This window comes from Mytilus trossulus, chromosome 14, assembly GCF_036588685.1.
Source record: "Mytilus trossulus isolate FHL-02 chromosome 14, PNRI_Mtr1.1.1.hap1, whole genome shotgun sequence".
In the NCBI taxonomy this organism is placed as follows: domain Eukaryota; kingdom Metazoa; phylum Mollusca; class Bivalvia; order Mytilida; family Mytilidae; genus Mytilus; species Mytilus trossulus.
The window spans coordinates 17,556,092-17,571,553 of NC_086386.1; the positions used below are offsets into that span (position 1 = coordinate 17,556,092).

General features: G+C 31.6%; 1 protein-coding gene across 3 annotated transcripts in view; it reads left to right on the forward strand.

Annotated features, from left to right (window-relative positions):
* LOC134695863 (sodium- and chloride-dependent creatine transporter 1-like) overlaps window positions 1-15,462 on the forward strand; it is a 41,379-nt gene that overhangs the window by 6,682 nt on the left and 19,235 nt on the right. For 2 of the 3 annotated variants that reach the window (XM_063557317.1, XM_063557315.1), the window contains 4 exons: window positions 10,127-10,258; window positions 11,925-12,186; window positions 13,355-13,487; window positions 14,840-14,974. In XM_063557317.1, coding sequence (XP_063413387.1) covers window positions 10,127-10,258; window positions 11,925-12,186; window positions 13,355-13,487; window positions 14,840-14,974 — 662 coding nt within the window. Of the gene's footprint in view, window positions 1-2,898; window positions 3,040-10,126; window positions 10,259-11,924; window positions 12,187-13,354; window positions 13,488-14,839; window positions 14,975-15,462 lie in introns of those variants that run through there. The other variant, XM_063557318.1, reaches the window with a different exon arrangement.

Genomic DNA, 15,462 nt, shown 5'->3' on the forward strand with positions numbered 1-15,462 from the left:
ATACGTTATTCTGATTGGCTAACATGTTATTTCGTAAACAATTGCATCAGACAATAACATTTATCATGCATGATGACACGAGGTCCCACAAAAAAGTGCACAGGTGAATTAAATAAAACTGGATAAAAATCGTGTTTTCGTGATTTTAGCTAAAAAAATGTAATTATAAGTATTGAATACTTCTTTTTGAAACTTTATAGGGTTGTAAAAGCGTTGACCGTGCGTACATTTTTAGAATGAAGCGCTTCCGCGCTTCATACAAAATGTACTTCGGTCAACGCTTTTACCACCCAATAAATTTACAAAAAGAAGCATTCAATTCTTAAATAAAACTTCAATGAGTTTGGTCTATTTCTATAGTAAAATGCAATACATTGTTTTCTACATTTATCAAAAGCTGAACAATTAAAAATGTAATGGTATTCATCCCCAATGGCATCTGAATTACACAATATACATTTTCTGTTTTCTGTTTCTATATTTTGCCATCTTCCAGTTTCTATTGGAAATTTCATGTTCAAAGTTCGAAATTTAAGAAATAAGGATATCTGCCTGTCATCCAAAATATTTAAATATTTCTCAAACTCCAAAGTATCTTTAAATAAACGATAATTTAATGCTTTTGGTGTTTCCTGTAGGCTTGCTATTCATTTTTGTTTAAATTGATCTATCAAGTTCTGATTGATGGTTACATGTAGCCATGTTTTATTTACAAAAAAGATATTTTCCCATACATATGACAAGTCACACGTGTCTAAAATTGATTTGACTTGTTTTAACCATAAAATATTTGTACCATATTTGGCTGTTGCTAAGTTATACAAAATAAAAGGTAATTTGTCAGGTTTTCCAGTTACCAACTTGAACCAATAATTTATCATTCGTAACTTGATTGAGATCGGTCTTTTACATATACCCAGAACGTTGTGCTCTTTGGTCGGTTTGTTGTCTCTTTGACACATTCTTTATTTCCATTCTCAACTTTATGCGTGACCAATTTGAAAACGCATAAACCAATTTGGATTAAGAACACAAAACGCACTCACTTATCAAACACACAATATATGCAAAAATGACTAAAGAAAAAATGAACAGCTGTCATTCATCTGAAATTCAGACCCAGGGATGCATTTTACATGAAGGAAATGTCGAACCTATTTTCGAGCAGTCAGTATCCATGTTTTGCCCTGTGATAGTTTATATATAATTATATATATATGTATATTATGTGTATATTATGTATATTATATAGATATAGGAAGATGTGGTGTGAGTGCCAATGAGACAACTCTCCATCCAAATAACAATTTAAAAATTAAACCATTATAGGTTAAAGTACGGCCTTCAACACGGAGCCTTGGCTCACACCGAACAACAAGCTATAAAGGGCCCCAAAATTACTAGTGTAAAACCATTCAAACGGGAAAACCATGTACATATATGTAAACTTGTGTATGCTACACTAATGACTTCAATATCCCAGCTAGTTACATTAATAAACAGCCAAATGTTCAGTAGACAGATAGTATCTTGGGCTACAAGATTTATTTTCCGTTTAACAACTTATGTTAATATGCCTGAAAATGAATTTAAAGTTTACGATTCTCTTATGTTTCCTTTAACGACAGTCACTGTTGTGGTTTCACATGTAAGGGATAGTATTACTTAATGTTACATTGTGTTTATGTTGGTGAACGTTTTACTTATATCTGATTGGATGTTGGAGAGTAAAACGCACTCTCATGTTGCACCTATATCTGCAAGACCGCATGCTTTAAAAAAAACATCTATCTAAATTGTGGTTATTTTTTTCGCAAAACACAAAATCGAAGGTAAATGACATTTATATATGTCAGTTGCACCTTAAAAGTTGCACTGTATATATATAATCCGCCTTTTGCTCAACATATTAGGTGGTCACTCGTGCATATCGGTACACGTCCTGTATAAAAAAAAACACATTAGGTTTCTGTATTTGATATAAAAGGAACAATTGCTACATCATTTATATATAATAATAGATATCGGTAGCCAACTTTTTATTGGCAAATTAATTAAGATATGAAAAAAGGAGATTGGGGTATACGACTTATAAAAAACAAAACACATCTAGGGGTGAAACAACAAACGATTTCGATGATATACATGTACTTGTGTCTGTAACTTCATAACCATACCGATAATGCTCTAAGTCGGATCCCTTGGAAATCTTATGCATCATTTTAATGCAACTTCAAGTAAACCAGTACATATAACTGATTAGTTTTCCGGCATGGTATTATCTGAAATTGTTGTATAAAATACTGATTTTATTTTTAAATCTGCGTACTTTGTTGCGTTTAAAAGTACGTTTTTCATTGGATCATTGATATTCTTTCACTGACTTAGATATCAAAACGGAGACTAAGCACCCAACGTGTGCATATGTAAGAATCGTATAATGCAAGTTCTGCATATTGCTATAATTGCAACTGCGTATATAGTAAAAAAAGTGTTTATTTACCAATCTGGTCGTGGATTGTCGCCCAACTACCACCCCTGATTTTCAATTAGATTGCTAATGTTGGTTCAGCAACTTTAATTTCAAACGCGTAGATGAGTTAAAATTGTTGTTGAAATATTTGTTTATATCTCATGAAGTGTATATTCAGAGATATCTGACTTCATCGATGTTTTGCCTCCTCAGCGATTTCAAGGCTCCCAATGTATAATTATTTAGATTGGCTCCTAGATACCTTTACCTTTAACGTAAAATAGGTAAGATCTATACCTAAATAAGGCGTACGTCGGCTTATCAAATACATCAGTAAAGTATATATTTTAGTAAACATGTTTTTCAATAGATAACATGCATTATAAGTACGAATATATAGTTAGTTACACATTCACCCGGATTCAAGTTAATCAAGTATTTTTAAAACATGAAGGCAAGAGAGACATGGACAAGAAGGTTTGACTTTTTGCTAGCTTGTACAGGATTTTCTGTGGGACTCGGGAATGTTTGGCGTTTTCCTTATCTCTGCTACAAGAATGGAGGCGGTAAGCCACATTTTCAAATTTCAGAATCAGCTGACATAGCTAAATCTAAATCATAAATGCTTGGTAGGCTTTCAAACATGCTATCAATTTAGTAAGGAAAGTCATATTTATTATATTTAATGCTGCATCAGACTGAACATAATCTTTTGATATTACTTACTTTTTTTCAATTTAAGGAGACAATATTTCACAACAAATAAGAATAAAAATGTATCCATATATTTATATTGTCGTTAAGATGTTAACCATACTCGCACACTTGCATATTTAAACTGTGGTAGACAAAACCATATTTCGTTACAGACATAACAAAACCGTTGTGTAACCACAGAAGTAACACTGAACAGCATTGAAATTTTTTTTTTTAGCAAACCATTGTTGAATTTTTAGAGAGGGTTACAGCTAGGAGTATTATATTCGACACGTACACTCACCGGTATTTTCATTTTGATTTTGGTTAAATGATGTACTAGTATGTCTCATTGTTACTAAATTGTCCGTGGTTGTTTTTATTTTAACCAATTGGCAAAATCTAAATGATATCATACCAAATAAATCTCGGTCATAACGATACATGCTTCCTAGAAACAGTTAACATTACAATGGATTAAGAACATCAAACGAATTCAAGTATCAAACACACAATGTGATTTGTTAGTCGACCAGACGAGGGTTATATAAAACTGTTCAAGTTCGAAACTCCTGGTAAATCAAATTTACATTTAATACTTCATTGTTATTTTAATGTTTGTATGTAAACTTTAATATATATTCTTAAGTATGTACAAATATTATATGAAATTAAATGTTTATGGTGTAGCTATTTACATAAGAATTGAAGGTAATGTGTTACTTGTATATGTACGCTAAATCACTCAAAGAAAAAGGAAGATGTAACTTTTAAAACCATAAAGGTGTAATAAAATGGTAATCATTAATCTAAACGAGTATTTTCTTCTTTCATCAACAACTCCTGACATTGTTTTGCACTTTCATACATTTTAAAAAACAAAACAAAACTTGTAAGCTCTAAGACATTGTATTTATTATAAATGTAAAGCTGTGTTTGTTTTAAAGTTCTATTACTCTTTATTTTTGTTTTGGTTCGTTTTTGTTATAATACCTGTTTGCATATGCTTCCTATTATTTTGAGAAAATCCTTTATTATATACAAATCTCCATAAAAATTAAAATAGCTTAAACCCGAATGTTAATTAGCAGCCAAAGTTCACGATCTACTATTTTCTTAAGATTATAGATATGAGAAGGCCGTTGCACATGACTTTAAAACTAACCTTTTGATAAGAAAAAAAGTGTTATAAGTGTTGGGTTTCTTTCTTTACTTTAACGGCTTTATGCGTAGTTTCAAATACATACCAGCAAAACGTGTTGTAAACTAAGGTTTGCGCTCGTTCTCTTCACAAGCTGGAGTGCATATATATTGATATACTATTCCCAGTGTAAGTTTGATACATGTGAAAAACCCAGATGCAATATCATTCTTTACAGTCCTGAAAGACATTTATTTTCAATTCATCATTCATGTTTTGCTGTTACAAGGATTTGTAAAATTGAAAATAAAGATTGTGGTAAAAGTTTGTCTAAATTTAACCCATTTGATCCAATAACACAACCTCAGTGTTGACTGGCTAGTGATTACAGTAGTTACTACTTAGACCACTCGGTCACCGAGGCCCCTTCGTACGCGTATGGTCGGACCGTATGAGTTTACGTATACAGACCGGACCGTACGCGTAAGGTCCAAATACTCATATGGTCTGGAATATATATATTCTTTTGGTCTTTTTGGAAAATGTTGGTTGTGCTGTTTTATACCCTTCTACAATGAAATTTGTTTTACATGTACAAGTATGAAAACTGCGGTCTTTATCCAACGCAATCATAGGCTTGAAAGTTGTTTTCAAATTAGACTTGTTTATATTTATTTCGTTTGGGCTTGTATTACCTTTTCCCTACGGTTTATATAATCCGTTCATCCTACAAATGTAAAATTAAAAAGTCGATCCTAAATTGAGGTAAATGATATGTCCTTTCAAATACTTTTTCGATCTGTAACATCACTGTCGAAATCCGGATTTGATGCAAAAAAAAATTAAAAAAATTAACCACCTGATGTTTGTGGTTTACCATCTTTGCCGCAAGGTATTTTTTTCTTTTCTGTTTGGTATTAAATTGATATAAAGATTCATTTTGTTACATGCACACGTATAAACATTGCGGTTTTATCCAGTCCGAACGTTATTTTCAATTTAGACTTGTATATATATGTCTTGTATATATATTTTATATATATATACCATCACACAACGGCCAACCTTATAAAGCCAGCTAGCTTGGATACTAAATATTGGTTAGTTTTTAGTGTAGTAATGTACGTTTCACCCGACTGCATATCAAGTTCAATCTGTCTAAAACATTTACAAATATACAAGGTCAGAACATTGTTTACATGGTTTATCAAACAAGAAATAAAATTAATGTTTTGACTGTAGATATTAAGTTCACTTAACAACACACGAAACTATAATTAGTATTTGATATATGTACTTTACAGAATATAGATTCACACGAAAAAGAAATAAGACACTTTAAAAATGAATAGAAGAAACTTTAACAGTTTCGCAATGATAACAAATTTGCAGGGTAAAATGTAATTGCAAATATATTTGAGACAACAACGACCAATTAAGTGATGCGGAAGAATTAGAAGCATAAGTTTAACAAGAAGAATTACATTTAATCTAGAGTTATACTATCGAAAATGCCTTCAGTAACTTCTGTTTCACGATAAGTCCTCTACATTGTTTGTAGAGTGTGGACTCCATGTCCGTAGTAAATAAATTGATTTATAAATAAGAAGAATCAAATACATTGCAATACATTCAACCCGAACTCATTGAAATAATCAGTGAAAATCTTAATTTTTTCCAAAAATGTCAAAAAGGTGAATATCGTAGTTTGAAAAAAAGAGGGTATTTTAGTTGGCTTTCAGTAGTGAGACACATGGTGAAGATTTCTTAATAAGACATTTAGTTGTTTTGCGTATGTCACTGAAGTTCACTTTCTCACAAACATACGCATACCACTGCGCAACTCTTCAGAACACTACCATTCATCGGTGTCACTATTAACATTTAACTGTAGTTAAAAGTATACAGTTCTTTTATTCATTGATGAGAATAATATGTATATCTATTTGACACATAATATTTTATAAAATGATATTATATGTTATTGAGACCTAAATAATTCAAATATTTGTAAAGGGGTTTTATTTGAAATTGTGTAAGCAGCATTGCTACAGTGTTTTGTTTGTAAGGTTGAATTTATGACAATACCAAAGTAACAAAACAAAAAAGAACTATTCAATTATTGATAGCCCACTAAAAATTGACTGGGACGATGGGATCTTGTTTATTTAACTGATGGTAGTGTTTTTCAAACAAGTTTTAAACCGAACGGCCATTATTATCATCCAAAAAGAAACGCATACTAAACAGAAATTTAATATACTACTGATTGTTTTTTTTTTAGTGTAAAACACGGTCCATTTGATAAAATCGGGCCATAGCTTTCAGTATCTGCGAGCAGTCTAAAAACGACTATTGTCAGCACATTTTACTATTTGATTCAGTGGTGTACGAATTCAATTTTTATCAATCTATTCAATCTAATTGCCACAAATTTATGCATTTGAAAACAGTTCAAACATGTTACCGACCAAAGGTGAATAGGAATCTGAAGACCAGTGGTTGTCGTTGGTTTCCGGCTTGAATCGCATCTCGGTGTAACTGGGCCTTGTATAGCCTACTGTACGATACGGGTGACCTGAAGTAGATCACTACACCCTTGTCCTTTGGTTTTTGTGGATCATTGTCCCATTGACAATTATACCAAATCTTTAAGTATCTTTAACGTACCAAAATGGTAATAATACGAAACCTTAATAAAACAAACAAACCGCACGAAATGTCAAGAAAAGTTTAAGGTCAACCGTTTAAGTAATTTATTCGATACTATCCTTTTAATGTTTTATTATTTTCTTTTTTTCGAAAGATTTAGATATTTAGCATGACAATCATTTATTATATCATCCATATCTTCTTCAACTTTATCGTCTGCTTGAAATGAGATTTGGTTTTATTAAATTTTTATACTTTGTAATAATCATACGAGTGTAGGTGGATTATAGCACAATGTGAATGAATTATTTTTTCGATACATAAAATATATGAGTTTTTTAAATTCTTTATAATGATATACATAATGACTTTCCTTGCACTTTAAAGTACTCTTTGATGTGTATTGAGAAAGTTTAGGTAAATATTACTTTTCGACATTTTTTTTCAAAGAAATATACACATGCATAGATAAAATATTGGTAAAACCCTTCAAAAACACCGAGAAATAGGATGTTGCCAAAAGCCATATAGTTATTTGAAGATCTTATTTGAAGGCTCTATTCCATGACAAACGAAACAGCCTATATAGATATAGGAAGATGTGGTGTAGTGCCAATGAGACAACTCTCCATCCAAATAACAATTTAAAAAGTAAACCATTACAGGTTAAAGTACGGCCTTCAACACGGAGCCTTGGCTCACACCGAACAACAAGCTATAAAGGGCCCCAAAATTATATATGTATTTGTCTCGTTTGGGCTGACGAACCATGCTTCTTTAAAAAAAAAAGAAGACTTTTGTAAAATCAAAATTAAATTAGAATAAACTTAAACACTGGAGAATATTTAGAGTCGGTCATTCATAAGCACTAGTACTAAAAACATATATACAAATGTTAAGTAGTATATAAGATGGTCAGGCATTCTATTTATTCTCAAATAAGTCCCAGTGAGAAAGAGTACTATGTTTCACAACCAGGTGGTCAATGAGATGAAATTAAATTTTCGTTTGTGAAGATTAACATTAAAAGTCAAATAATATGAATTTCTAACCTTATATTTACTGAAATTTGACATAATAGATAGTTTAAATGTTATCTACTAGAATGAATGTTTATTCCCACCAGTCATGGTATAATAAGTAGGATGACTTCATTTGTGCAAAAATTTACATAGATACAAGTTGGAGTACAGACTCATGACTTGAATCACAATAAGTTTATATTGAAATTCACTTGCCTGAAATAAGAATTGAAAATTCGAGGGAAATAATTGTTTCCATATATATGCACCATTGACTTATATTTGAGAAAATCGACATATCTATCAATCTATAACATAAATTCTGAATCAACTGAGGAAAGCAGTTAAGGACATCCATAAAACCCAAGGTTAGACTTGCTATTGCTCCTAGCTCGAAAGCACGAGAAGAACATCCAAATATGCAATCACTTTAACTAAAGATATTTGAAATGTCAGTTCCCGTCTTATAGTATATGATTACATCTTCCAGATTAACAAAGCATCAAATTAATAGACATGAAGATCATCATTAGACCCTTAACATATGACATTTGTAATATCCCAACGAAAACTATATCGACATTATAAAATATGTAAGACGATTCAAAGCACGATTTGAAAACTATGTTTATAGGCTAAGCGTACGATAATATTCAAATTTTTTTCTAAATAGATTTGCAGTTGCATTTTTTATAATACACTGACAAGACCCTTGTTCTCAGCTGATTTTTTAGGCATGCGTATGGTGTGGAGACATGAAGTTATGCGGGTCCAATCATGAGGAAAATTTATGAAGCAACTTGATTTTTTTATAACTATGATCAGTTATCATCATAGAATTAATCTCTATTGTAGGGGAAATTCCCTGATGGAATGAACAACATTTCCTTTTCTTTTTTCTTTGTATTAGTCAGTTGTTTTTACTCATTTTTCACAATATAGAATTTGAGGAACACTATCGACACTTTGTGCTGACATGAATTGTCATTGATATGGTTATATTTATAAATTTACTGTTTACAAATTTTAGAATTTTTTAAAATACTAAGGCTTTTCTACCTTTGGCATAGATTACCTTAGCTGTATTTGGCAAAACTTTTAGGAATTTTGGTTCTCAATGCCCTTCAACTTTGTACTTATTTGGCCTTTTTAACTTTTTGGGATTCGAGCGTCACTGATAAGTCTTTTTTAGACGAAAAGCGCGTCTGGCGTATATACTAAATTTATTCCTGGTATCTATGACGAGTTTATTTGTATACCTTACTTATCCTTTTGATAGTCACAACTCAAATACAGAGCGACAATACAAGAACCAGTCAGATACGTACAAACAACACAATGTTCAAACTGAGAGCTTAAGCTCATGCAGGCAATTCGAATGTTCCCACAAATTGATTAAGAGTGCTCGTTAAAATCTAGCATATCTTGCTCATGATGAGACGTTTTTTAAAAACATGCATGTTAAATTCGTTGGTGGGTAACGTTATTAAATTCAGTGAAGGAAGAAAGATAAATCAAAGGTTGATTTATGAAACGGAATTAAAAACGAAACACTTGATAAGCCGTATATTAATTTACTGAACTATTTCAAACCCAGATATATCAGAACTTGTTCATATTGAAAGTATTTGAATAAATGTGCATTGCTAAAGCATTGACTCCTATTCACAGATCATACATTGTACTTATATTATTCATGAAGTGTTTCATCTCAATATGTAACATAACTTCAAATGTTAATTACCTTTGAATTGACTAGACTAGTAACTCCGTGTGGGAATGATATGGAGATTAAATAAAACGTAAAAATATAATTAAGAATATATAGAGGATTATGACTGTGTCATCAAATGTCTGCATGGTAGTCGTAGGCGGAAGATTTTTGCATAGGTGATGAAAACAAGATAGCTTAAATGTATCCGAATCAAGAAAACATTTCACAGATTATGTAAAGATAATATTTTCTATTAATGTAAAAGACAATTATTATTATGTTTATTATCTATTTATACATATGATACGTCTTCCATATTTGTACACTTGGAACCAGGTACTCCATGTACAATCTCATACTGCAAACGATTTTGTATTATGACATATCTACTTTAAAATATATGATGATGATATGATTTTTTATTTCAGGTGCTTTCCTTATTCCATACCTAATATGTGTAGTCATCGGTGGTATACCTTTATTCTACCTAGAGGTCGCTGTTGGGCAGTTTATGGGTATCGCTGGACTAAATGCATGGAAAATATGCCCGTTACTTCAAGGTATTTATTTTGCTAAAACGATATATTACAATTCAGATTTGCCAATGCACAATTACAAATGAAAAATGAAGAATAAATACTATTTGTGCATTTCTGAAGCAATAATTACAAAAACTTTTGTTTAATTAAACACCCCTCATTATTTAAAGATTGTAATGTTGTTTTCTATCTGGGACTATCATACTAACGGGACTGGAAGCCGTTACTTCAATCAGTGGTATAATATCTACATCACAGTCGTCAGAACGAGACTTTACCTGAGATATTTATCGATACGCCATATTGTTCTGACTTGACTTTACTATTTCGGTATTTTTTTATTTTTTATACACAATTACTCTAAGATGCCCTTCTGTCCTATTGTAAAAATAAGAGTAAACGGAATAAATCTGATAAAAAAATTTGATTAAATCTGTATAAATATTTCAATTAATGAATGAAAACTCATGATATAGCAAATTTCGTTTATCTTTTTATGTTCGTATCGACCGACAAAGTAGCCAACAATAATGTAGTGGTATTGTTTCACCAATAACGTTTATCGACAGATTGTATGTATTCATTATAATGATCACCAATTACGACCCTAGATAAAAGACATGTTATCTTTGTTATGAATCACAGTTGCATCTGTAATGGAATTAATCTCGAGTTACCGAGGATTTTCTTATCCCATGCATAGCCTACATAAGCTGTTCTTGGCACAACCTTTGTTTTTTTTGGGTTTTTTTTTTTTGGGGGGGGGGGGGTCACTGATAAGTCTTATGTAAACGAAACGCGCGTCTCGCACATTAAAATATAAGCCTGGTACCTTCGATAACTATTTACACCACCATGCCCCCGTGGGTATCACCAGCCAATTACTCATCACTTTGGTGTTGACATGGATATCATTTATATGATAATTCTTATAAATTTCCTTTTTACAAAAGTCGGAATTTTTTTTTTTTTCGAAATACTAAGGATTTTCTTATCCCAGGCATAGACTATCTTAGTTGTATTTGACACAACTTTTTGGAATTTTGTTTCTCAATGCTCTCAAAGTTTGTACTTTTTTGACTTATAATCATTTTGATCTGGGTGTCAGTGACGAGTCTTATGTAGACGAAACGCGCGTCTCCCATATTAAAATATAAGCCTGGTACCTTCGATAACTGCTAGTGAACGTTTCGTCCCCGTGGGTATCACCAGCTCAGTAGTCATCACTTCGGTGATGATATTGATATCATTTATATAATATTTTTTTTTTTTTATAAATTTCGCTTTACACAAGTATGAATATTTCGAAATACTAAGGGTTTTCTTGTCCCAGGCATAGACTTTCTTAGCGGTATTTGACACAACTTTTTCAAGTTTGTCCTTGTTTAACTTTATATCATTTTGATCTGAGCGTCACTGATGAGTCTAATGTAGACGAAACTCGGGCAAGGCGTATTAAACTATAAGCCTGGTACCTTTTATAACTATTTATGGTAATATAAAACGATATGTCTCATTCAAAACTATATAGAAAAAAGAATAAAATTAGTGCTTACCGTTGCCTTGGTGATAATCTTGTTTTGAAAAGACTACACTGTTTTTATCAGTTTGCAAAAGTTGATTCAACTATCAACTTTTCAAGCAAAGGTTGTCATATAATAACCTGTGATTGTTTTTTCTTCTTCAGGTATTGGTATATCTACGACAATCATTGTTTTCTTCCTCAACTGCTACTATAATGTCATACTGGCATGGGCGTTTTATTACTTCTTCAGTTCCTTCACAACAGGGGATCTTCCATGGGCCAAATGTGGCCATGAATGGAACAAATACTGCGTTGACTTTGTCAATGTAAGAAATATCAACTGTAGTGATACAGAAAAGTTTGGAAACCTCACGTATTGCTCCAATCAAACTTTGAAACTGGATCCAACTACAGAATTTTGGGAGTAAGAACCATTTATACATATCATTTTTAACATATTAACATTTATAAATATGTATACTAAACCACGATATCAAAGGTTTTTTTATCTTCATGTTCAATAAAAAAAACCAGTGTACATTGAAGAAATCGTACTGGCAAAAAGTGCATCAAGTGGCCATGTTAATGAAGAACAATATAATTCATAGTTATCGAATTGATCCTGCGTATGGGCTTTTTGTCGACACGTGTTTTATAATGCGTAGTCTACACGTGACATTTTGGAGAACAGGACACTCGACATTGAGACAACTTTAATATAAAGATAGAAACAAAGGGATATGGGGTATTCATACAATAGACACACTCATCTACTGCAAAGAAATTTTAAAGCTAAGGAACAGCTCTAGGATTGATTAAAACGAGCACGTTTTCCTTGTGTTACTTCAGCCATTATGACCAGTTTGGTACCTATATACAAGTATAAGAATGTACACTTTTACACATTTTCATTCGTCTCGTCCTTATCCAAATATTAACCAAGCGTCGAAACAGAATCGAGTCTTAAGTAGTATTGATAGGGTGAATGCATTCTCCATGATAGCCTTATCACTAATCAGGTTTTGTATCTTAATCACATATTTTTAAAATTAATCACGAAGATCATATAAACAGACTACACTGATTACATTTCTGGCCTTAAAACACGGCACCAATTTGGTATAGAATATAAGGAATAACCTGTACATAAATATTCAGTCCTCTGTCTTCATGGTTTAATGGTTATTGATACAACTGAGATTTGAACAAAACATATGGTTCATTTTCATATAAAAAGAAAATTATAAAAATATTGAACTCCGAGGAAAATTCTAAACGAAAAAGTCCCTAATCAAATGGTAAAATCAAAAGATCAAATATGTAAAACAAATGGACAACAACTGTCCTATTCCTGACTTGGTACACATATTTTCTTAAGTATAGACAATGGTGAATTGAACCTGGTTAGCTATACCGCTCACTTGTATGACAGACGCATCAAATTCTATATAAACGTTTTGTCTTTTTCAGAAACAAAGCTTTAGGCATATCAGAAGGAATACATGACATGGGAGTTGTGAAATGGATTAGCCAAACCTCTCACTTGTATGACAGTCGCATCAAATTCCATATAAACGTTTTGTCTTTTTCAGAAACAAAGCCTTAGGCATATCAGAAGGAATACATGACATGGGAGTTGTGAAATGGGACATTTGTCTTTGTCTATTATTTGCTTGGATTGTGGTTTATCTTTGTATCTGTAAAGGAATCAAATCATCAGGAAAGGTAAATCTTATTGTAATTATTGTAATGTTCAAATTAAGAATTCAAACAATATGTCTAATTCACTCAGGGTTAGTTAATACCATGGCCATTATCAAAAAGTTTTTTTTTTTTACTTGAAGTATGACAGCTTAATGAGTTTACTTTGAGTTTCCAATACAAAAAAATGGAATTATATCATGATATATTTTTTAATTCATAACCAAATTACAGATGCAAATCCCTAAAAATTACTGAACTGCAGTTTTTTTTTATAGCTTTGTCAAGTATTTGAGTATTTATCTAAGACGGACATCCTGAATCACAACTAAAATTCTGGACATGAGTTAAGTTTTATACTGTCCAGTACATGTACTTCAGACAAAATGTCACATAATACATTTCATTGCATATAAGAAATTAAACATCACTTTGTACAAGCTTTATTTACCATGGAACCTCAAGTTTCCAAAATATTGTATAAAACACCAAATAAAAAAAATAGTGCTTCAAAAAGCTAAGATATATATTATGACTTAAATTTTATTTACTGCAATGAAATGGAGAATTAATTCCCTACAAATGTTATATTCCAGAGAATATTTTTTCGAACCTGTTGTGTATGCAACTGGATGTGAAGTTCTATGATTTGGTGGTAATTTAATCTTATGATGCCTTTCAGATACACATCATATCATATTTGAAGGAGTAATTCGTACCACAATTTGAAATCCTGATAAACCTGTCTTCAACATCAATTATTTTGTCTTTATTTTATTATATAGAGACTTTGATATCGAGTTTCAATATGTTTTAAAACTTTCAGATTTTTACCCTACAAAACATTTTTAAAAGAAACTCGATGCTACTGATGTCAAACATGTAAGAAAATCTGATTCAATCTATTTATTTTCAAAAACAATAAATTGTATGCTGCGTTTTCTCTGGAATGTCTATTGTTTAAAAATAGATAAACAAAAAAATAAACAATAGGATATCGATTCGCCATACACTACAATGTCATGGCAAAATACGAAAAACGACAAACAATAGTTTATATAAAACACAAAATAGAAACATAAAGAATGAGCAACATTGACCCAAACAAAAACTGGGGTTGATTACAGGTAACAGGAGGGGTACATAGATCCTCCTCCACACTCCCTAATCAGTTAACAAGTCAGTCACAATCTTAAACGGTCTGTAATTTGCAGTTTACGATAAAATTGAGAATGTAAATGGGGAATGTGTCAAAGAGACAACAACCCAACAATAGAGCAGACAACAGCCGAAGGCCACCAATGGGACTTCATTTATCATTTCTTTTAGTATCAAAATATCTCCAAATCTCTGATGTTATGTATTGTTTACTGTAGGTAATGTACGTGACTGCTACTTCACCGTATATCTTTATGACAATATTGCTGATCAGAAACTCCTTATTAGATGGGGCTGGAGAGGGTGTACGATTTTACGTGACGCCAGTTTGGGAGAAAATGGCAAACATGGAGGTAAAATTTATTCAGAGAGCTGAAGGTGGACTATTAGCAATCATCATTGAGATGTAAAATATTTTATTAATTTATTATGTACTATAAAAAGCAGCAGCTCTCGATCGCGAGCTACTCTTGTAAGAAATCTGCCATGTTAAGTTTCAATAACACAATTATCATTGCCTTACTATATAATTATGAAAAGTGTTTCCCTCTGATGAAAAAAATAAATACTGCGAATTGATAACAGTAATAAAGGAAAATTAAGGAAATGTAAAAAAAAAAGAACAACCGCTCATTACAAAGGAAACTCCAAATATTTTGTAAACAGTTTCTTATTTTTTTTCGTACTGTTTTGTTGTTTTGGTGTTTTGGTGTTTAACCATTTGTAAATTGGTTTTGTGACTTATTTTTTTAATCGTTGTAGCTACGTTAACACTACCACACAAAGTGCATGATTCAAGTACAGGAGATAATATTTTTTTTATGAAAATTCATTGTACTAA